Source organism: Leptodactylus fuscus, chromosome 2 (genome assembly GCF_031893055.1).
Source record: "Leptodactylus fuscus isolate aLepFus1 chromosome 2, aLepFus1.hap2, whole genome shotgun sequence".
In the NCBI taxonomy this organism is placed as follows: domain Eukaryota; kingdom Metazoa; phylum Chordata; class Amphibia; order Anura; family Leptodactylidae; genus Leptodactylus; species Leptodactylus fuscus.
This window is the reverse complement of record NC_134266.1, coordinates 36,160,230-36,185,502: the sequence shown is the minus strand read 5'-3', so window position 1 is coordinate 36,185,502 and position 25,273 is coordinate 36,160,230. Positions and strand designations below refer to the sequence as shown.

The 25,273-nt window shown below is 42.0% G+C and overlaps 2 protein-coding genes across 3 annotated transcripts in view; one reads left to right on the top strand and one right to left on the bottom strand.

Annotated features, from left to right (window-relative positions):
- CMSS1 (cms1 ribosomal small subunit homolog) overlaps positions 1 to 25,273 on the top strand; it is a 208,488-nt gene that overhangs the window by 31,695 nt on the left and 151,520 nt on the right. The gene's annotated exons all lie outside the window — the stretch shown is intronic.
- FILIP1L (filamin A interacting protein 1 like) overlaps positions 1 to 25,273 on the bottom strand; it is a 177,634-nt gene that overhangs the window by 24,311 nt on the left and 128,050 nt on the right. The window contains exon 1 of one of the 2 annotated variants that reach the window (XM_075263598.1): positions 10,189 to 10,665. The exons of the other annotated variant lie outside the window; for it this stretch is intronic. Within the exon in view, the coding sequence (XP_075119699.1) occupies positions 10,189 to 10,361 (173 nt within the window). The 5' untranslated portion in view covers positions 10,362 to 10,665. Of the gene's footprint in view, positions 1 to 10,188; positions 10,666 to 25,273 lie in introns of those variants that run through there. 2 annotated transcript variants of the gene reach the window in all.

The window sequence follows — 25,273 nt, the reverse complement described above, 5'->3', positions numbered from 1 at the left end:
ATTCACTTCATTGTTTACACTCTGTTTCTATGGCCCTTGGGATTACCTGCTCATTTGTCAAGTGATGTAGCTGCCTGCTCTCAGGGGGGGAGGGGGGAGGGGCTGGGAGCAGCTCTGAGCTGTTTGTGTCTGATAAGTAGCGGAGCTTCTCAGATAGGAGAGGTGAGAGCTTCAGGATTTCTGAGCTCTTATCAGTCGGTTTAATTGAATTTGGCTGATAAGGGCTGAGATAAGGAGTCCGTTACCTCTGTATGTAATGCATGCTGACTCAAATCCAGCTCTGCTACATCAACTTCACACTGTGGTAATTCATTTACAACCAATCCCGTGCAAGTGAAACCCCGCCCACCAATGTGCTGAGAAAAGCAGGAAGTGAAGAGAGCACAACAGCCTGCAGGTTGGTGAACAAGCGTCATGGGAATACCCCCTTAATGCAGCTTATCTATGGGGAACTAAGGCTTGGACAGGACACCCCCGTTCCTCAGAATGAATTATGCTAGCCAACCCTGTCCCCAGATCCCAGCATATTCATTGCTCCAAAGAGCGAACCATGAGACAACTCTTTTAGGGTATATTCACACACATTAGCAAATCTGCCACGTGTGAATACACCCTTACAGCATTCAGGGAGAATGCACATGCTGATATAATGTTTTATTTTTAGATTGTATCTTTTTAATATTCTGTATTAGTGAATCCATCTGCAGATATGTATATTAGCTCATCAATATATATACATAATATGACATAGTGAAGTGATGTCAGTTCCGCACCACATTACATGTATATAGGTAGATTTCTATACTCGTTCTCCATAGATGTAACGCTAGTTGTGTCTCCGATGCTTCCTGGAGGTAGAAGTGCTGACCAGATGATGGCTTCCTGGTTGAGTCTGTTAGCAGGCCAGATAATCTAATCCTACTTTGATGGTGTCATGCAGATTCTGTTTTCATGATGTCATTTCTTTGGGATCCACATGTGGGATACAGCTATACACACGCCAGCAGACCACCTGCATTTCATCAGCGCTTCTCACATAGTGTGTGTCCTCATATTTATTTAATCTAGAAATACCCAGCGTTGTAGGAGATAAGCCTTCAGAGCTGGAAGCGAAGTCCTTCAGCACTGAGCACTTAGCAGTCCTGTCAGTCATCAGGTGGGAGCCGGCATAGAGCGCTCGCTCTCTTTCCGAATACTGCACCCTATACGTAGACTAATATCTATAGGTATGTAGTGGTCTATAATAATATAATAAACATAGCTGGAGGGTACAAGATGGGAGTAAAAAGCTGAAATTGAGAGGTTTACGGTATATTGAAAGAACTATATTAAAGGCCTATCCTCAGTGATGTCATTGGTGGGGGTCTGGCACCTGCAAACCCTCACAGATCGCAGAATAAAGCTGCAGCACTCTCGCACTCCATGCCATGGTGTCTTCAACCCATCCAGTCACAATGACCTATCCATACGTGTAGCCATGAAAAACATGCCTTGTGTATGGGGCCATAGAAAAGAATGGGAACAAAAAACAGATGGTACACTGACCAAAAATATTGGAGATGTCGGAGAAGAGCCTTATATAACGTGGCACCGTGGACAGGGTACAACCTCGTACCGAAAAACCTCTAGGACTACATCAATATCTAAGGTGTCCGAGAGCGTTACCTTATGAATAGGCTGTGAATGTATATATTCCTTTGAATCCCGACACTTTTCACCTGTAACAATATAAGTAATGTCTTATGGGACCTGGGATTATAGTTATCACTAGAATAGGGTGGCCAAAGTCCTTGTTCCTCCCTACATGAGGAAGCCATTGAATGGAGCAGTAGTCACGCATGTGACCTACCAGTGGGCCATAGAAACAGCCAAGTACATTGCTACGCTATCTTCTTCAGTCCCATATACACTGAATGGATAAGGAGGGTACAAGGTACCAATGCTCCATTCAGACGTCTCCTCACTGTGGTCATACAGTAAGAAGACATGGGGAAGGGGGGGATAGGTCTAGAAATAATCATACATTTTATAATATTTTCTTATGGGGCAACCCCATTGACAAGCTGAAAAACTGTATTTAATAAAGTACTCCCTGCGAGGAATAGTGACTCCCGAACCTGCTATGGGAAACAGATTAGGCCTAACATGCATTTGATCCTTTATGCCTTGTATATAAGATTACTGCCTCAGTACACTATAGAAAGGATTCGCTTAGTTCAGTCATTTGCATACAGAACTCCTCAAGGTTCTCAAATCCGAACTCCTAGACCCCAGCTGTTCCTAAGTCATAATTTGAGGAGGGATTGTCAATGTAAATGGGGATGTTGACTGAGTAACGTATCCCCTAGTTTGCGGGGATAGCCTTTAAGCCATTGGATGTAGTGTAGCTTTGCACATGTTTTATATGGTGATATTCCCTGGTATCATTGGTCTGAACAGGTATTGATGAGAAGGCGCTTCATGTTATCACTTGTATGCGGTGAAGTCATTGGCTTCGTTCTCAGTACTGGCACGGCCGGTGGTGTTTGTAGTGTGTAGAGAATCGGTACATTGTACGTGTGACATTTTGGCAGTACATTGTGAACACTTATCAAGTACTAAGAAGTCCGGGTTAGCGGTAGTACATCTTTTATGTGCAGGTGTGCAGACATGTATTGATTGTAATCTCTTTCATAGAAAATGTTATGTACTTTTTCCCCTCTGGTGCCCATTGTAAGTATTTATAGGTAGTCAGTCAGCCTCCCATTACATAATGATCTATCTGGGGTTGTCTTATACAGTCACAGCTGATCACTTATGTACAGGATAGGTGGTACCGTAAGTATCTGATTATTCTGGGTTCCTTTGCCGGGACCCCCCAACAATCACGAGAACAAGGGTCTAGTGTCCCCTATTTGAAAGGAGTTTTGGGTGTGTATACATGCTGCGGCTTCATTCAGATTCTGTGAGACTGACAGACAGCTATCGGTCTTATAGGCCACATGTTCCACTATCTCACCATTCATACGGGAAATATGGGAGCCAGTCAGGCGTTATGGGAGCTGGAACAAACCAGAATCATGGTTTCCGGAACAAACCGGCTCCCGGGAAAAAGAAGCGAGATGCTCATTCTTTAGGCTGATTCGCCTCGCGATTCGGCCTGAAGACACTCCCTCCTCCGGACTAGGCCCATTCATTGGGGCTAATCCAGAGCCGAGTGCAGCTACCCGTATTTTGGATCGGAACCTGAGGCAGCCTCCACCTCAGATTCCGGTCCAAAAACCCCGTGTGAACTTACCCTTAAAGGGGTTGTCAGGCTTTTTGATCTTGACTTATCCTTCATTTGAATTATATCCAAGACTCTGTTGCCCATCATGGCCACTACAAAATGGATGGAACCATCCATTCAATACCAAAAGGTTCGACAACCCCTTTAAAGGCTATGCCTATCTTACAAGACCATTTTAAAGTTGTACTTGTAGACTGCATCTATTTAAGTACGGTATCTTTGTAAATGTATTTTTTTAATCTTCTCGTTATTTTCAATTTACAGCCTGCATTGTACCCCAGAGCTGCAGTCATAATACTGCAGGCTTCAGAGCTGTAATCTTTACACATTCTTCAATGTTTGCACAGAATTTGCTCTAGAGATCTGCTTTTTGGAAAAGCGTCATAGTACCAGGCAGTGGAAGCTGGAAAAAAAATAACTCTCCCACTGCCGCTAAGCTGTTAAAGATGTGTCTGACAACAAGCTTGTCGAAAGATTTTAGTGATAATTAGCAGAACTGTGAATGCAGCTCTGGAATATAACACGAGCTATTCATCATCATTAGTACGACATGAGAGACAGAGGGAATATATATGTATGTGTATATAGATAGAAATATGTAATACTAGCTGTAAGAGGTAGACTTATCCATAAAGCACTCCATATTGTACAGTGCATAATGTTGCGTGCATGCTTCTGCCCTGTTGTACTGCACTGTATATATCCCAGCTGACATATGTCTTATACGCGGACCTTTGCGTACCATAGCCATGAATCAGCTCCATCATCACCGGCCTTCCTATTACTTGTTATTGATTCCGAAAGGCCTTATATGGATGAAAAGTATCCAGGAATTTCCCAGAGACATGCATTCCGCCACTAACTTATTTATTCATCTTTCGTGTGTTTTTAAGTTGTTTCTGGATAAATTTTGCTCGGCCTAAACCGACGGTACATGGGAATAGTGGAAGTACAAATTAGAAAGTGTTTTCCTTTGTAAAATACGTGCCAGACCATCTGAACTGCAGCTGGTAGGGCTTTGAGGGATGTTCTGATACTGTGCCGGCTGGCTGACTCTTGTTTCTGGTACACATCGTCTCTAGAGGATTGAGCAGCAAATAAGGATTTTTTTTTTTGTCTTTTTAACTCTGCATTATAATCGTTTTAATTTGGAAACTTCCTTTGACGCCTCATTCGCGCAGCGCGATCCAGACCGGAAGATCTCGTCTGTACATCGGATGGATTTCCCAACTGAAACCCATTCGGGGGACGAGGAATCCTTGTTTCATACTGATCTGCGATGCTGGGAGTCGCTGCCTATAATGGACACAAACACTATAATGGAAGTAGTCCCGGGCTCCTGATTTGGATTTGGGCTGGGAATTTCAGCCAATGTACAGACCTGATTTTCCAGTCCAGATTGCCTTGTGTACACGGTGAGCACTTAACATCTTATTGTATAGGAAGGGTTGAGGCAATTGTTCTCTGTAACTTCTATCCATCCATGTCAACAAGTGAGCAAACACTTCATTGTTACCATAAAACGCTTCCCATCATAGGCTACTGGCTTCTTAAAGTGACCCCCCTGGTTCCCAATATTAATATTCCCAAAATTAATATGTAAAATACCCGGTACCTTCTCTTTAGTCTTTCTGGAACAATTCCTCCAGTTCCCCGTCTTCTCTTTATTTGTGTAAAATGGGCACCAACTTCTCCGACTAGTCTATGCACACTTTGCTTTGGTAGTCTGAGACACATCACCCCTGTTCTTCAATGGACCAGTCCAGAACAAGGGGGAGTGTCTCAGACTACCAAATCACAGTCTGCATAGAGTAGTCTGGAAAGCTGGCGGTCATTTTCCAGAAATGAGAATGGGACTGGGAAATGGAGAAACGTCACCAAGTTCTTTAAAGGGATTGTCCAAGACAAGCCCCGTGTGTTTTGGATACTGATGACCTATCGACGGAATAGGTCATCCGTATCTGATCGGAAGGGGTCAGACAATCAGACTCCGCACTGATCATCTGATCTACAGCACTAATGTAACTGGTATTGGTGTATGTGACGGGAAGCAAATCTGCTCCTAGTGGATGTGAATAGAGTTGCAGTACTCTGGCACTTCTGCTACAGCGCCATACTTTCTAGTGGTGGCACTAGGAAACTGCAACTCTGCTCCCATTCACTATCAGCCATAAACACTGTATACAGCCTTCATAAGCCAGATCAGTGTGGGTTTTGGTGTCAGACCCCCCAGTGATCAGTATCCAAAACACATGGGGTCTTGGACAACTCTATTAACTTTACATTATGTATTTCTTATTGAGAACCACAGGGCTCCTTTCAAGACTATTACCTTTTAGTATGTTTTGTCTTTTATTTCCTATAGATTTATGTAAGCCGCGCAGAATGCCAAGTAATTCTTAAATACAGAACAGAGCTTGAGAATAAATGGTAAAGTTGAGCGCACACAGCCACGAGCCGTAGCGAGTGGCCGTGCAAATTTGCCAGTAAATCGTGCGGCCATTTATCCTTGGACAAGGTTTGCCACATGCATTCTACCGCGCCATCTGGTTCCGCCTGAAAAGACGAATTCTAGGATTTCTCCCTACACAGTAAAACACTCTAGAAATGGCAAGTAAGGTCTAACTAAGAATAAAAACTACACTTTCAGCTCCCTGATACAGTGCTATTATCCAAATGTCTGTAATAGTCCCGCCAGACTGTGCAGTATTGCTTTTTCATGCTGCTGTCCTGGCATTGTTCTTGGCAGTCTGCATTCTGTCATGTTAGCGCTGGCTGTCACCATACCTGCCACCCTTTTCCTATAGCGCTGCTACTGACAAACCAGGGCGCATCCCACTAGCTAGGGCCCAGCTTTCTTGGGGAGCGATGGGAGGTGGTGCACATTGACTTGCCGAAAGGAAATTTGTCTGTAAGCCTCATGGGCTCAGGAATGGACGTGTAGGAGTGGATTCTGTGTTTTGCACAGTCTAATATGCAGTCACTGTATAAACAAAGGATTAAGATGAAGCATCCCAGTATTACTAAAGAGCCCATAAACCTGGTGATTTGCTGACACCGGGGCATGGCTGCCTCGTACACAGGTTCACAGCTTGTCACTCTCTAGGTGTTGTACATCTGCAAGATGAAGCTTGTCTTGTCAATGATTGAAACATGGGGTGTGCTATCCTTGCATGCTGAGACTTGTAGTCCCTACAATGGCAGGGATACAGTCTGCATGCCTTACCTCCAGATCATCTCTGTGTATTACACAAAACTTAGCATATGACCTTGTACACACAGTGCAACCTCCAGGTTATATAATTGGATGGCCTTGCTGTACCTCCAGATGCCTGTGATCTATTATATGGACATAGATTTTTTTTTTTTTTTTTTTGAGAAATACTTAATATAGATATATACAGACATAGGTATATCCTCGGTGTCCTAGGCATTGACCTGAACATATGGCACCCGATGGGGCATGGTATGGCAGCACACAGAGTCCGTACAGCTCATTATCAGTCCCTTTTCTGTCATACAAGTCTCATGGGTCCTTTGTGTGAATTTTTTTCCCCCACTGGTGTCCAGTACAGATACCCATGATCTGTCATCATTCTATCCTGCTGAGACTTGTAGTTCCCCTACAGCTGGAGAAGTACAGTCCCTACTCTCTGTAGCACGACATGCGTGTAAGTCCTGTTACGTTCTGCTGCAGATACAATCTGGACATCATCTATATAGTGTATATATATATATATATATATATATATGAATTTTGGCAATTAAAGCTGTTTATATATTGTATTAGTTTTATATGACCTGTAAAGTTTTATGAACTATTTTTGGCTGCCTTTCGGCCTCTACAACATATACAGCAATCCCCCAATATACTTGTAGTCTTGGGATCCCTTCTAGGTGATAACTGAACAGGACACGATTCTCCACCATAACCTTGCCAATCCATGATCAGAATCCAGACTGCCACTCATGCCATCTATTGCACAGGTGACACGTGCCATCATGAGCTTGCCCGCTTATGCCGTATGGAAGCAGCAAGGAATATGGCGGCCTCGGTGTTGCCATTTCTACTACTTCTAATTGTCAGTTCTGTCCATGCACTTACATAATATATAGGTGTAGGATCTCTTGGCACAGCCTGTATTCTGCAGCTACCCATAGTGCTGTGTTACAGGTCTGTACCCTCCTGGCATACAGAAACTACTACAGACAAAACGTTGGCATCGGCTCGACTTTTGTCCTTGTAGTTTTCCTACATGAGACTTCTTAGCCCATTTTTAACCCTGTAATTTCCTTTCCTTGAGGCTTCCTCCACCATTTCTAAGGTTTTCTTTCTTATCTTCTCTTACGTGTGGCCTGACTCCGAGTTCCTTTCTGAATTTTTCCACTTTTCTCCCCTTTGTTCCAGCTAGAGGTTAATGTGTGTTTGTCCGCTGTTTGTTTAGTCTGGTCATGAACAATAACTTTGGAGAAGCGCGTCTTATTATTATGGCTCTGAAGTTTTTTGCAGTTTGGTCATCCCAACATAACACTATGTAATCCTGTCCTAATGTCGTACCCAAAATGTCTTTTATTCTAATAATACCAAAAACATGTTTTTCTTTTCCTAATTCACTGCACATGGTGCGGGGAGGAATCTGAACTTTGGGGAAGTTCTGACCTTCTTTACCGACATAGCGAGACCTTCACAAGTGACATGCTGCAATTTTTTTTTCGCTTTAAGAAACATTTAGCTTAAAAACATGTGACTGAAGAATGTGGAAGAATCCCCAGCGGAGTATCATGTCTAACACTGTAACCTCAGCAGACACAGGGCAGGCTATGTGCTGCTCCACACTGCTGGATGCCTGAGCCCTATAGACGCTATATAATGCACCACTGCTCCTTCACACTGCCATATACACCCCCGATACATGCTTATATACTGTACCACTGCTCCTTCACACTGATAGACACCTCAGCCCTATAGATGCTTGTATAATGTCGCCCACTGCTAGATACCTCAGACCTATATATGCTCATATAATGTTCCGCTGGTCCTTTATCCTGCTAAATACCTCAGCCCTATAGATGTTCATATAATGTACATTGGTCGGTCACATTGATGGACACCTCAGCCTTGTAGATACTTGTATAATGTCTGCTAATCTCTCCCACTGCTAGATACCTCAGCCCTATAGATTCTTATATAATGTGTCCTTCACACTGATGGACATCTCAGCCCTATAGACTTATATAGAATTTCCATAACACCGCAGCCCTATAGATTCTTGTATAGTGTCTGCTAGTCCTTCACACTGGTACGTACCTTAACCCTATAAACATATATATATATATATATATATATATATATATATATATATATATATATATATGACATACCGTATATATAATGTACCGCTGGTCCTTCACACTCGTAGGCACTTCAGCCTTCTAGATGGTTATATAATGTCCTCTAATGGATACCTCAGCCCTATAAGTGCTTGTATAGTGTACTGCTAGTCCTTCACACTGGTACATACCATATATATATATATATATATATATATATATATATATGAACATCTTAGCCCTATAGCCCTTGCATTATGTACTGCAGAACTGCAGATCTGATCGTTGATATTACTATAATAGCGTAACTTGTAAATGACTGTCAGAAAGTATACCGCCATATAGGGCACTATTTATTCATTTCCTAGCAATCTAACTTATTGGTGCGGAGCTATAGTGTAAATGTCCTGATATACCCTACATAGAAACGCATATTACACTCCTATGACTGCCACAACCTAGCAATATTTGCGGTTGTAGTACATCTGTCAGTAGAGATGTAGCAGAGCTGGGTTTGTACTTTAGCTCAACTCACTATGATTTATTGTGTTACGTTACCTGCGGTGTTACATAGGGCTGTAGATAACTAGGCTCCATTCTCTTATTTGGGAACGTTTTTATAATACAGCCCCACAGAGTTATAGAAGTACCTTTACTGCTGTGCAGATGTAGCAGTGCTGAGTTTGTCGTTTAGCACAACTTGTGATCTCATCTGTGGTTTTATATACGACGGCTTTATTATGTTATTTGGGAAAGTTTTTGTGATGCAGCGTGACAGAGTTAAGTAACTGCTGTGCAGATGTAGCCGAGCCGTGTTTGTCATTTTGCACAGCTAACTCTGATCTATTGTTTTGCCTGTGAATGTATATAGGACTGTAAATAACTCTTATACTTTTTATAATGCAGTCGTACAGAGTTAAACAACTTCTCTACATGACTGCTATGCTGATGTAGCAGAGCTGTGTGTGTAATATCTCAGTGAGCTGTGACAACATAACAATGTGCTGTGTATGGCTACAGATCGCTTCCCTTTTATCTCCACTCCACAGTTCAATGACAAGTTCAACTCCGTTCCATCTGTTATTGCAGTAAAAAAGTGTTTTCCGTGGACTATAATTCTTCAGTTCTGAACACGTCTCTATCCAGGTGCTGCAGTAGGCTGCAGATATTTTTTTCAATTTTTCATTGGTTTTTGTTGTCTTCTGTGATAAGATATCAAGGCTGCAGCACTGTAACCAATGGCACAAGTTCGGGTCAACTCTGCTACATCTGTATACTAGAAGCCAGGTGCATCGCTCCATAGGATCAAATGGGATCAAGCGACTCTGAAGTTTGTTTTTTTTTTTATCTAATAAAACCAGATTGCCCTACACCCCATAACATGACTTAAGTTAGTATAAAGTACCGCAAACTAGCTCGGCGCTACATACAGGTAAGTTGTCGTATTTCTGTTAAACAACTCCTAAGACCACAGACAACATGCCAGATGACAAACTCAGCCCTGCTACATCTGACTGTAAAACTTTAGAAAAGTACAAGTAGAAAGCTGCAGAGTAGTCTAGGCAGAGGTCCAGGCTCCCCGCTCTTACCTGGGCTTGGAGGGCTGCAGGGTATGGCCACAGCTGCTGCTGTCCCATAGAGGGACGGACTTTTCGGAGAGGCAGATTTCTCCCAGGCATGAGATGTGAGCATTCCAATGGAAAAGGCAAACAATGAAAGATAGGCGCTCAGCTTGTCCCAAGCCTATAGAGCATGACGTCATGGGCCTGCCTTATAAGGCGCGCAGCACTGCTGTCTGACTAGTGCACCTCATGCTCGCCAGGACCTCGAGACTTTATTAATGTTTTCTGGCTCCAGCTGAAGTTCAAGCCTGTGTGAAATATTTCATTTGTCTCCGCAGTTCAGGGCTGAACAAGAATGTGCGGAAGGCTTGAGTTACAGCAACTCCTGTCTACCGGCTGATAATAAAGTCATTGGGAGTTATTAGTCCTACTGCCATTCTCCAGCAAGTCACAAGGCGGACGACAGACTGATTTTTATCCTTTAAGGCTTTCGCTACCGACCAAAGACTTTGACTTTCTCCTATAAGGAAAGTTTTGGGCAGTTCCTCTGTGAAGGATGTGGATTTAAGCGCTGTGACTTTATGTTTCTGTGGAGGGGGCTCTCGGGGGGATAGTATTTTATTTCCTGATGATGTAACTACACAACAATTCCTCAAGTGATGATGGGAAGGCCAGATGAAGTCCATTGCTCTTTTGTTAAACATTTCAGCTTTCTTGTTTCCTCGCCGATTTTTGTGCAGGAGGTTGAAAGACAATTTTAGTTTCTTTTGTCGGTTTTCGGCGAAATGTCGGGATGTTGAGCAAAAATGGAAAATCGCATTTTTAGACGTAGAATCTTAAGTATGAGGATATGGGATTTGGGGAGCGTATTTCTCCCCAAAACTGCCTCCCGTTGAAAATCTGGAACACGGCAGGACACTGAAAAAAATCAGGGTCCTGCTCAATCTTGAGACTTCTGGCTGATCAGTCCCATTCATCAGAGCTTATTCATTAGCGGAAAGCCACAGCGGAATACTAAGGGGGGCAGTCACACGGGGTAACGCGGCGCTGATTCTGGCACGATAACTCGCGTAAGAATCAGCGCTGCAAAACAGAATGCCATTGACTTCAATGGGTTCCGTTTAACGCGCGTAACACATTGAAAGCAATGGGATGCTTTGATTTCAATGTGTTACGCGCGGAAGTCAATGGGATTCTGTTTTGCGGCGCTGATTCTTACGTGGGTTTTCGTGCCAGAGTCAGAGCCGTGTTACCCAGTGTAAATGCCCCTAATGCTCTACATTGGCATTTCTTCATGGCTAGACTGTGGCGGAATACGGTGGCGGAAAACGAAGAGGAATTTCTATTCGTTTTCTGCCATGTCAACATATGCTTACAAGACGCTGGCACTCCATTGTTTGGGTATGTCGAGGGAGAGGCAGACCATTAAAACGGCGATTACACATGAAGCTCAGTGTACCCCTTTAACTATAATGGGATCCATAGGGTGTCTGTCATTTTTAAAACTTAAAGCGGCAGTGAAAAAAGTCCTACATGTAGGACTTTTTCTTCCACTGATTTTCAACTGACTCTACGATGTGAACCTAACTTTACTAGTCAATAATAATCGTCCTCATCGGGGCTTCTACCTGACCGTGGCTGTCAGCCATTTATTAAAGGAGTCAGAGTCCGGCTGTGGAAAATAGAAGAGTTGGAGTTGGTTTTATCCCTATTTTTATACAGTCTGGTAGCCATGGTCAAGCAGAAGCAACAAAAATCCTCTAATTTATTAAAAATCAAATGATTGATTCCTATGTACCGGTAATTAAATTTGTAACTATATATCTAATTAATGATTAATGATCTAATACTAATATATAATATATAGTATAGAATATATTTTTAAAGGGATTCTATCATTAGAATCCCCTTTTAAAACTAAGTACACATAGGAATAACTTTAAGAAAGTCTATTCTTCTCTTACCTTTATTATTCTTATCCACACCGCCATTCCTGAGAAATTTCTTCTTTCTTCCTTATGTAAATGAGTTTTCTCGCAGCACTGGAGCCGTCCCCTGTACTGTCTGAAAACTCTCAAGCGACGCCTGTCTTCTTTTCCGCCTCTTCTCTTGCGCTTCCATTGCGTCTTGGTCCAAAGGCACTGACTGTGCATGTTCGTCAGCCATTTTCCTGTGGCCAACTGGGTGAGGCCACAGGAAAATGGCCGACTCACACGCGCTGTTGGCGTTTTTTGACCAAGACGCGATGGGATTGCAAGAGAAGAGGCGGAGAAGAAGACAGAGGTGTCGCTGGAGAGTTTTCAAACAGTACAGGGGACGGCTCCAGTGCTGCGAGAAAGCTCATTTACATAAGGAAGAAATTTCTCAGGAATGGCGGTGTGGATCAGAAGAATAAAGGTAAGAGAAGAATAGTCTTTCTTAAGGCTATTCCAACATGTATTTAGTTCAAAAAGGGAATTCTAATGATAGAATCCCTTTAAATCTTTTTATTTAAAGATTGTTTTTTAAATGTCTACCCATTTTAAAAGATGTGGCCCCCCCCAGTAGGTTATATGTAAGTTACCTCTTGTGGTGTGTTTTCCAAACCATAAAGCCGACGTGCAGCTTGTGCAGGGATTATATATGTCACACCTTATTATATACCCTGACCAGCCTTGTATATACCACCAGGGCACAGGCCTGTTATGTAACCTATTAATGAATATAATCGCTCAAACCTTAAACAAGTCTACAAGCTCCACTTTATAGACTCTTACATTGGGCAAACCCTTTAGACTCCTGTACAAGTAATTAATATTTCCTTAAAAGTTTTTCTCTTGAAAGGTAAAGTCCACATACAATTCATTATAGGATAAAACTGTAACTTAAAGGGAATCCGTCAGCTCTAACATGTCTCCCAAAACATAAATAATGCTATTTTAGGGGTGTTTAATAGGAGTAGAAATAGACCACAAACCCAGGAATCCATGCAGGGATACTCCTCTTTATATGGAAATGCATAAATCAGGCTCCGCCCCTGAAGCACTTGAGACTGATTTGCATATCCATAAAAAGCTAATTACTTCTACATTGTTCTAATTATTTCTACATTGGTTTGCAGTAATGAAGGCAGGTTTTTGTTCCTATTGAAAGCTCCCTATGTGGTGCTGTTATATGTTTGGGAGGCATTTTGGATCTGACCCCACTCCCTTTAAGGGTCCATTCACACGGAGGAAAATGGTGAGGAATTTGGTGTGGAATTAAAGGAACCCATTGAAGTCAATGGGAGGCTTTTTTTTTTGAGTGCTGAAATTCCACACCAAATTCCTCACCATTTTCCTCCATGTGAATGGACCCTAAATATAGTGACACAGATGTTCCCGAATTTGCTATTGTTATGGGAAGAATAACTGAAAATCACTCCAAAATGGCTCAAAAATGTTTAAAAGGATCTTTTCCTCTTTTTTTCCAGAAATGGCGCCACTGTTGTCCATGAACTGAGTCTTACTGCAGCTCATACCTGCCCAGGTGAATGGTACTGAACTGCAATACCAGACACAGCCTTTGGCCAATGTGGCACTGTTTCAGGAAAAGTCTTTATTTATATGAATATCTTACTAAACCATTGCATACTTCTGTTTTCAGTATTGTGTTATGTAACTTAGAAACCACCCAGACTAACACAGAGTTAATAGTTAACATTTGTGTAAGGTATTCAGCTGGCAGGTTATATCTACGTACAGTATTGCTTCATCTCTGAAGGACAGAGGCGCAACATGCCAGAGGACAGACCTCATGGTGGAGATATGTCCTAAACCAGACTTCTTCTTAACTTGTGGCATTGCATAATCTTGTTATCGGTAGGGCACCCTTTCTTTACCAGTATTTCGGTATCTACTTACACCTTAAGATTGTGTCCAAAAACGAATTGTGCTTTTCTGCCAGTCTGGGAACTCTGCTATAAATGTTGTTCATTCTGCATGGTCTTCATGCCATGTCTAGGAGTATATGCTTAGGCAGGGCTCATCACCCATCTGTCCATTACCCTGACTGTCTGCATTGTAATAAAGTATGCGTGCTACAGCGTGTCCACGTATGTCAGAGAGCTTTGACCTAACTAAATGGAAACCACCTAATTTTTTTGATTAAAGCGGTTTATCCAGGGTGTAACAGAGTTTACCAATATATTTCCTGCACTGAATAATATGTGGCTGTTTATGTGAAAAGGGCCCACACTGTCGATATGGAGTTCTTGGTATCATTGTAACGGTTATGGTGTAACAGTGTACAAATTCTTAAAAGTCTCAACAAATTTGTAAACTTGACATATTTTTAAATAAAATTTTTGCATAAAACAAAATTGTGATTTTTTTTACCCAAATATGTTTTGGACTATTTTCTCTATAATTAGTATCGACGATCTGGGCCCTTTTCACGTAAACAGCCACATATATAAACCTGTCCTCAGACCCCAGAATCTACTTTTGCAGAGCAACGTGGGGTGGTAACGCTTTGTGAGCTCTGCCTGTGGCTCTGCCTGACATCGTGACTCCACCCTACTCCGGCCGTAGGTCCATTGAGTAGAGTGGGGGTCAATCATGTGACCTTGAGTTGGAGCATCAATAGGGGAGACAGAAGAACGAGACTTCTGGCACCTCATTTCCCTCTGGATAAAGCTAGATATATTAGGTTTCACGATTAGAAGTCAACAAGAGCACGGATTCGTCTTGTCTAATAATCCTATCCTCCTATCCTATCCTCCTACTTTGGATGTTTGTTCCTCAATCACGCAAAAACTGCTGAACGGATTTGAATGAAATTCAGCACATAGATAGTTTGTAACCTCATTTAAAACATAGGCTACTTTTTATCCCGGTAAATGACATGGCTTCACGATTGTTATGAATTTATGTTCACATACTATATTACACTGCTCCTGCAGCAGCTTATCTCAGAGAGCTAACAGACCTGGCTTTATCAGAGGCTATGTAAACACTGAGCTAATCCTCAGTGGATTCTATACATGCATTTTTATATTATCTGATCATATCCAGGCAACATGCTGACACACTCACATGGGAAAACACCTTTAATCCAAATTGGCAGTTTGCTACTTTTAAACATGCCAGGATAGAGAAAATCTAATTTGTTGCAAAATTCTAAAACACCGACAGCTATGAACAAGTCAACAGAGATCTCCTCAAGCGGAGCTGACTGGGATCATCGGCAGCAAAAACATGCTCAATGTATGGCTTCCCAGCGAGCTGCTGAGATGCCGAAACAATCACAGACACAGCGCAAAGAACAAGTTTAGCGGCAGGCAGCTTGACAGCTGCCAAAACGCCGGAGCAGGCAGATTATCAACACCAACAACATGCTCATTATATGACGTCCCAGCGAGCTGCTGAGATGCCGTAACAATTTCAGGCACGGTGTGAGGAACAAGTTCAGCAGCAGGACACCGGAGCAGGCAAACCATTGACGGCAGCAATTTGCAGAATATAGGCGGATCATTGATGCCAACAACACGCAGACGAAGTCGTGGGCAGAGATACACACACAAACGACATACAAAATACATGAGTGCAAAACTGGGCAATTCTTATAGGGCCACTACACAAACAAAAAATGAAATATACCCGTGCGAAGCCGAGTCCTCCTGCTGGTGTTTATATAAAATAATTAAAAAAAAAAAAAAAAAAAAACCTGCAACTTATATTCCTGCCTTGAGTACCGGTTCCTTACATAAATTACCCTTGAGAAAATCCAGATGTGGAATTACTGGTGGCGCAATAGAATGGCCACTAGTATTTCTGCATACAAGTGACTGCGCTGCCCATTACCCTGGAGTAAGGCTGTCAAGACAGTAAAATTATTGTTGTTAACTATGGTTGTTTAATAATTTCTAAATTGTTCTACTTAACAACATGGAAGGAGGCTGACCAGGAGCCCATGCTTAAAAGGTATTTTGAAAATTTGAAAGCTGTAAGCTTTTGAGATTTGCAGAATGATCAGTCCTTTGCACACAGCAGTTTACAGATGTATGTGGAGACTTTGAGGGGAATCAACCCCTCCCTTGTACATTCACTGGGTGAAGACAGAACAGAACATCCCCCTCCATTCACTGAAGAGGTTTTTCTTATCTAAGGTATCTATGGATGGACCTTGGCTAGCTACAGGGAATGAACTGCAAATTTCCTAGTGGCAGGACCTTTAATGAAGTTCTCAAAGCAGAAAGCAGCCTAATTTTTTTTTTTACTAATATTAATTACATTAGGTAATGGTCCAGAATCACCTGCTCTGTGAAATGAGGCTCAATTGTCCAAAAAGTTAGCAAATATTTAAAAATCATCTATCAGGTACAAAACCAATAATAGTGCCATAAGGAGACTTTAATAGCAGCACAAACTTACCTTTGTGGCCACAAACTGGTGAAACAATGCAGAGATAAACCTCGTTTCATGGATATGAACATCAGTCTGAAGGCCCACCGACAACGGGGTTACCAGATTTGCATACTGACAGTGACAGATGCTCCAGCTTTCTTCTGGAATCACTGCCCAGCACCCACCACTCTAGTTGTGAGTGATATTTTCAGTCTCTCCATTACTTCATTGGATTTTAGCCAAAAAGTTCTATTTCTGCTCCTATTAAAGTCCCCTATATGGCACTAGTTTTGATTTCAGAAGCATTTTCTAGCTGGCTGATTCCCTTAAACACGCCCTTTAACCATCTCCACCAACTTCAGCTCTTTGCGTCCTTCAATAGGCACCACCATGCTCATTCGGACACATTTGGAATTATTTCTCTAGCTCCCCCTCCCTTCCTGAGCAATTCTTTCTGTTACTTTCAGCACAATCAGACTCTCTAGTGTCAGGTGGGTGGTCTCTGACTATCTGCCCAGCCCAGGACCACCCATCTGACAATAGAAAGCTTATTCACATATTAGATAATAAAATTAACAGCATTGATTTCTTGGAAACAGCAGGGACTAGAGGGAAAAAAAAATCCACTTGTCTTGGAATTGAAGAATGCAGAGTTGGACTTGCTGGAGGTGGTGAAAGGTCCTCTTTATTATCGCTCTTATCGTCTGGCAAAGCTGCCAAGAAACCTTTTCACTCAGGTCGTACCATATGTCGTTGTCATGTCCATAATTGTAAAATAATAAAAAACTTATCACGAAATGATTTGTTACCAAAATCACTGACCTTGAACATATGTGTTCCTGCTTCTTGATCCCTCGGTTTATATTGGGACAGGGATTGAGATGTTCGATCCCACAGATCTGCTGCTACATTACATCAGAACAAGTTCTACCAGTTCACTGGGAAATGTTCTGAGCGCCGGTTATCAGTGAACAGCCCTGATGACATCAGCCTCGTGTTCCCACTTCCCCTACGGTTAATCTAATCTGTTACAATTCACCCTCGGCTGTTTTATTAAAGGTCTCTCAGATTCCACTGAACGGAAACAAATACTTCACAATATTTCATATCTGGCATTGCTGATGGTTTGTAAATGATTTACATCATCTACAGAAAATACTTCTACTTTGGCATCCATGAGACCAGGGAGTCGCTGACAATTCTATTAGACTTGCAAGGTGGTAGTAGAAATTGGGTCGGTTTTTTTTTTTGCAAATGTTGCTTATTTTCATTCAATGGTAGAGAAATTAAATTTTTTGGGGTGTGTGTGACCACTCTTTTTCTTATGGAGAGGCCCAAATTGTCTGCTACCTTGACATGGCTATAGAGTTAAATGGGTTGTTTGACGATTAAAGGGGTATTCCCATGACGCTTGTTCATTAACCTGCAGGCTGTTGTGCTCTCTTCACTTCCTGCTTTTCTCGGCTCATTGGTGGGCGGGGTTTCACTTGCACGGGATTGGTCATAAGTGAATTACCACAGTGTGAAGCTGATGTAGCAGAGCTGGATTTGAGTCAGCTTGCATTACATAAAGAGGTAACGGACTCCCTATCTCAGCCCTTATCAGCCAAATTCAATTAAACTGACTGATAAGATCTCAAAAATCCCGGAGCTCTCACCTCCCCTATCTGAGAAGCTCCTCTGCTTATCAGACACAAACAGCTCAGAGCTGCTCCCAGCCCCTCCCTCCCCCAGCTGAGAGCAGGCAGCTACATCACTTGACAAATGAGCAGATAATCCCAAGAGCCATAGAAACAGAGTGTAAACAATGAAGTGAATAAATTAAGATAGCGGCCAAACAAAGCAGTTTTGATAAAGCAATGCATTTAGGAAAAGTCTTAAATCCACATAAACTAGCAGTATAGATAGAATCCTTGTGATGGGACACACCCTTTAAATATCATTTTTATTGTATAGATCATAAATGATATATGATGTTTTCGACTTACAGAGAAGGGGTATGAATTTTGCTTGCCAGTATGTTGCCTCCTGGTGTTCAGAGTTTATAGCAATGTAAATATCAACCTGTAAGCGAAGTTATGGTGGACACACACGCATGACCACTCTTCTTAAGAGCACTCAATAACACCCTCTTGTCTGTTCATACCTGACACCACCTTCTTGACATTAGACAGTCTAATTACTTTATCAACCATCGAAACAAATGATACACGGGAACAGTGGGAGTTAAAGAAAAAATTCCAACTGCATCGGAAGCAGTGGGGAAGAGCCTATTGAAGGATGAAAAAAGCTCGAGTTGGTGAAAGTCGTGAAAGGTCCTCTATAATTATAGAGAACCTTTCACGTCTTCCAACAATTTGTTATAATTATAAATTATAATTAATTGGGTTTTTTTGTAGATTGTGAGACCCGTATGAGGCTCACAATGTACGTTTTTTTTCCCTATCAGTAGGTCTTTGAAGTATGGGAGGAAATCCATGCAAAGACGAGGAGAACATACAAACTCTTTGCAGATGTTTTGTCCTTGGCAGGATTTGAACCCAGGACTCCAGCACTGCAAGGCTGCAGTGCTAACCACTGAGCCACTATGTTGCCCTCTATAATTAATTGTTTATTGCCTGTTCTATTAGCCAAATGGCTGTGTTTTTTGTTCTGTTTTGGCTAATAGGAGTGCTGACCCATCACCAATGTATGCTGTTCTTAAAGGGGGTTAAACAGGACTCAAAAAATGGCTACTTTCTTCATCTCAAAAAGTGACATCATATCCGTTGATCAAATGGACATAGCTCCATCCCATTAAAATGAATAAGACTGAGCCGAAGTATGGCAATGTGACCAATGGACATGTCTCTTCCTAAGAAAGAAGAAAACAGCCATGTTTTTGAGGTCCTGAACAACCCCGTTACGCTGAGGCCCCACATTGCGGAAACGCAGCTTTGTTTGTTGCAGATTTTGCTGCGGTTTTTTGAGCCAAAGCCAAGAATGACTACAAAAGGAATAGGAAATAAATAAGAAGTTCTTCTACTTCTACCTTCTGCTCAATCCACTCCTGACTTTGTCTCAAAAAACCGCAACAAAATCCGCAACAAAAACGCTGCATTTCAGCAACGTGGGGCTTCAGCCTTAAATGGTTTTGGTGGGTACCAGAAAACCCCATTCAGTAGGGCCCCACCGCCTTATGACAGATCCTCTTCCATAAATGACTTGACTATATTGGCTTGTAGTGAATACTCTGTTGTAAGTGACCGATTTATAGCTGTTTTGTAACCGAAATGTTATTTTTGAAGTTTTATGTTCTGCATGCGAAGTCAGAAGGACTGGATATGGAACAGATCAGAGCTCCGCTTACTTTAGCAGCTAAAGTGGATTTTTTTTATTGGAATGAAAGCTTTATGAGATTATAGTCTGGTGCGTAATGTTCGTCATTCCTCGAAATAACAGTAAAAATATGGCCACAAGTGCAGAAAAGACAAGGCAAACATAGCCACAATGCCTCCTACACTACTAAACAAAGCTCCGTCTCCCTGACAACTAATAATAGGTTTGCTTTGTTGTTCCAGTGAAAAAACAGAAGCGTTCAGTGATTTTGGTGAATGGGGAACTGCAACATTTCTAATTAAAGAGAGCGGACAAGAACATTTATAGCTGAATTAACTCCCTACCAGAATTACATCTGCTCAGGCAGCTTCCAATGGAGCTCAGTTTTTGGATAACTACGTTAATTGGGTTTTATTTTTTTACTTAGTATATGTAAGCCTTGAATTTCTACTGCTATGTCACTCTAGCTAAAAGCCCCCAAAAACCAGCAAAATCTGCAACAAAAAAGTTGTGCTTCTGCAATGTGGGGCCTCAGCTGAAAGGGGTTGTCTGGGGAGTTAAATTGACCTAACTTTCTTTGGCGGTTTCTTCTTCTTTCCAACCCATGACCATGGGATCAGTACCAGCCCTTGACCCCTGGGTCGCCCCATCCCCTCAATCTCCTGTGCTATGGGGACTGGCTTTACTATAGCTGTGAAATCGGGTGAGGAGGGAGGGGACAGTGCGATCCATGGGTCAGGGGCTAGTTCTGACCCATAGAAGTCAGGTAAATTTAACACCTTGCAGAACCCCTTTAAGTTGTCCAGTTCTGCCAATCTTAACCTTCTAGTTAACAAATTCTTACAGCCGCTGTTTCAATTCATTTTCTTTCCATATTCCTTATCAGGGCATAAACGTATTACAGAGTAGGGTTTGTCTGATGGCACAGTCACCGCATCCCTGTAGTGCAATTTTTTCACGGTTCTGTGAGAATTCAATCTGAGTGATCCATCAGAAATGGCCAGAATTCGTGTACATCCTATTTTTCCATAGGGCATTCACATGATCCATCAAAAAATAGCCCTAGAGATTCTCATTGTTTTGAAAACTGAGATGTGACAGCATTTCAAAAAGCAGCCATTTGGGTTGTTTTTTTGGTTTTTTTACTGTTGTGTGAATAGAGTCCAAGGCTGTCCACAACCTGTCCCAGACCTAATCTCCAGATATTATGCCCCAACTATCTCCACTTCTCACAAGATCTTGTTCTTTATCTTGCTCTTCTCCTTACATCGTCTCCATACTGTCAAACCTGATACTGCAAACAGACTATTCTACACTTTTCAAATCTACCCAACCAGACTATCCTCCATCTTCTAAATGTACCCAACCAAACAGACCTCGGTAATCTAGCCAACAAGACTATCGTCCACCTTCAAAATCTATTTAAACACACAATTCTCCACCTCTGAAATCTACTCCATTAAACAAGTCTTCAAATCTACCCAACAAGACTAGCCTCCACCTTCGAAACCTATCCAACGACACAGTTCTCTACCTCTGAAATCTACCCAACTAAACAAGCCTTCAGAATCTACCCAACGAAACTATCCTCCACCTTCAAAATTTTCGTATTTCTTTCCATTCTCCCCAAAAAATATTGATATATTAATTGTCTCCGTATCAAACTGTGTATAAGCGAGATGGGGAAATCGGATTGAGAGCTCCATAGGGGGCTGCATTTTTTTATTCCATTAATGCGCAACATTTTAGTAGACCTGAAATAAGTTGATTTTTGGCACTTGACTTCCTTTGATCCCATTACCCAATGTACTCCCAAGGTGATCAGAAAACGACTCTCTATAAGGAGTGCGGCTGAATACGAGGCAAATGATGCTGACATTACAGTAGGAGATATCCAGTTCTGCATTCCTGCATTTTTCCTTTTTTGCTTTTCCAAACAAATCTCTCATGTTTCCTAGTAAATAATCTGCTCCAGATGGAAGTACCTGCTCCTCAGATTAGATGCAACTATGAAGCAGGGGTATTATGGCGTGACACACAGAGCCTTCGGTCTGAACGCAGAGCATGCCTCATGCCCACAGAGAACCATAATCCTATAATTGCCGTTTTCATTAATCTACAGAATTTTCACTCTGGGTTGAAACCTAGATTTATAATGTTAAACCAAGAATGTATTTTGCTCTTTTTTTTGTTTCCATTACAAATCGAGGTGACGTATGCCTGTTCTGGCTTTTGTAAAGTCTCTGACTTTTTTTGTTCTGCTGTAACAACCGATTTTCTCTCTCCGGACTTCATACAATACTATACGAACCAGTAGTATAACGTGTTGTGTTTTTGTGTTGCACGGACACATAGGGCTTCGTTACCCAGAATTTCTATCAATTACAAAAATGACAGTTGTTAGATTTTGAGGTTGTGTTCACATCTCGGAATGGGCGAGCAGATACAAGTAGTCTTATCTTGGTAGCCATTTGCCAAGATGGGAATAACCCTTTAACAAAATTCAAGCAAATATTAGAATGAACACACATTATAGATGTGATAAACCGCACTGAGAGGTTTCAGGTAGCAGTTCAGTTTAATGACCACATTTTGGCTTTCCCCTCTGAGGATCTGGGTATGTGGAATCAGGCGTCCAAGTAAACCCTGGCTGCCTCCGATGCCACGTACACGGTTGTTTTGTTTTCATAAATAAACCAATTTGTATATTATTCTTAATCCCTCGTCTTTTCTCCGTCCCACTAATAGAAGCCAAGCCATGAATTCTTCTCGGCTGGCTCCTCTAATGAAAGGCCTTTCTTGTCTTGGAGGAACGCACTGCTGTAATTGTATCTACTGTTTCTAGTGAAGGGACCACCTGCTCTCGCGAATGCCAGCTTCCCTTTCTGCGGAGTGCTTAGTAGTTGGTTGTTTTGGCAATTGTTGCACAATAAATATGAGCTCATGTATTGTACGAGAGCCCTTGTTTCATATTGCAAGCATGCCGGTGGTGCTGTACGAGCTGATGTGTTCTCATTGGGGACCACAGGTGTATGACTTCATATCTGCAGCCCTCGCTCCTTGTAATAATAGACGGGGATAATACCGCACAATTAACTGCTTATGTTCAGCTTTGACATCACTATACCGTGAACATGCATACATAATCTATAGAAACAATTGGGTAACATTGCAGATACAATACATGGTGATTGGTCCTGATTTACAACAAATCTTATAGGGTCATTGTTATCTAGAGCCACATTCACATTTGGCCCTTAGTGCAGTTCTATATATTCATGTTTGTTCAGTGTCTGTACAGTACATGAGCTAGTGGGTGATCCGATAGAGTTATAGGGTTACTGTATTTCAGTATTCTACTCTACCCCTCTTAGCCGGATGAAATTGAATGGAGTGGTGGTTGCGAATGGCCGCTTCCGTCAACTCTGAGGGACTGCCAAAGAGAACAGCTGTCGGGTATCTCCAGCAGTATCATAGGTTTGAAGAGAATGGCAGCAGAAATATGACTACAGCCTCATTCAACTTGTCCTGGCAGCCCTATTGTTGGGAAAATGGGCACCATGGGACTCCCAGTTCTGGTGACCTTAAAGGTCACAGTGGACAGAACCCCTCCCCCCCCTTCATGCCACTGGATCAGATATCACCTATTTAGTGGATAGGTGATGGCATCCTTACCCTTTTAAAGGTTATAAAAACATGGCTAAAAAAAAGTGTCACACCTGTGCATGGATTGTGCTTAATATGGCTGTTTGGCATCATTGCCTAATGAAGACAACCCTTTCTATATGTCCTATTTATTTATGTGGGTGACCATAAGTCAGAACTGCAAACATCTGTGTACATGTAGCTGATATTCTTGTAGGCTTCAGCCTTTTATTCCGATGGATGGACATTAATTTGAACAACTGGTATGAAAGGCTACATGCACACGAAAGTATGGCTGCACTTCATGTAGGTAGCAGCCCTCTAGTTAACCAATATGGCTGCACTTCCTGTAGGTAGCAGCCCTCTCGTTAACTAACATGGCTGCACTTCCTGTTCGAGGTTGTCATCTATTTATTTAACCAATATTGCCTCACTTCCTGTAGGTAGCCGCCCTCTAGTTTACCAATATGGCCGCACTTCCTGTAGGTAGCAGCCCTCTAGTTTACCAATATGGCCGCACTTCCTGTAGGTAGCAGCCCTCTATTTACTTGACCGATATTGCCACACTTCCTGTAGTTAGCTGCCCTCTAGTTAACCAATATTGCCTCACTTCCTGTAGTTAGCCGCCCTCTCGTTAACTAACATGGCTGCACTTCCTGTACGAGGTATTCATCTATTTATTTAACCAATATTGCCTCACTTCCTGTAGGTAGCCGCCCTCTAGTTAACCAATATGGCTGCACTTCCTGTTGCCATGTTTGCAAAAATGGCCACTGCAACAAAGTTGTCAACATTTCTATAAGTTAAAAGATATAGACTTCGCCAATATTTGGGTACCTTATGATCTTCCCGTGTGTAGCTGATTTTTTTAATGTACGGGATGTGCCAATAAATATCTAACCATAACATGATCTCTGGGTGGATACCCCATGACAGACCCTCCAGCCATGTCTTTTCCTCGCGTGTTTATAGGGGAATGTTGCGTGCGCTCTTGTTTTCTTGCTATGCTCTCTTTCAGGATACACGCGCCTACTTTAGCCTCTTGTTGCCATAGAAATGCTGTGTGGTGGGGACTTTGTTTAAACTGGTCCAGCTTCCTATATCTTTATTATTTTATGTTGGCAGCCAAGTGTCTAGTCAGACTAAGCTGTCCAACTGCATTAGATCATTTCCTTTGTTGCGGAGCACTTAATAGCTGACTAGTTCTTTTTTCTCTCCTTCTCATACAACATGTTTCAGGAAAACAGCAGTATGGACAGACCACTTCTTGTGTCTTATCCGTCTTTCCTGTAATATGTGGCAGGAGAACTTACAAAGTTACATCAAAGGGGAGTCGATCAGGTCCAAAATGCAGCCCAAACCTAAAATAGTGCCTTTAGTAGGAGCAGAAGGGTCACATCAGCCTGCAAGTGCACTGGAGGCAGGGCCAAATTTTCCTTGAAACGGCAACAAGATCTCTGATTTTTCCTTTTGAATCGCCTCCCACCTCTTCCTTTAGTGGTGCCTGCTTTACTTTTGTCTGTAGGTGGATTCTAACTACTTCAAGATAATACAGCCGAATGGTTGGTGGGGGTTTATAAATTTCCCAGGGAGTTGTCCAAGATTTAAAAAAAAAAAAAAAAAAATTCAGCAAAAAAAGTTGTGTTTCACAGCACCTGCAAAGTGGATGGTATTCTGGATAATTCCAAGCACACATTTTAGAAAAGAATCCGTAGTAGAAAAGTTTTTTCTTTCCTCATCTCATAGAAGTCAATGAAAAATATAGAATTTCTGAAGATAAAAGT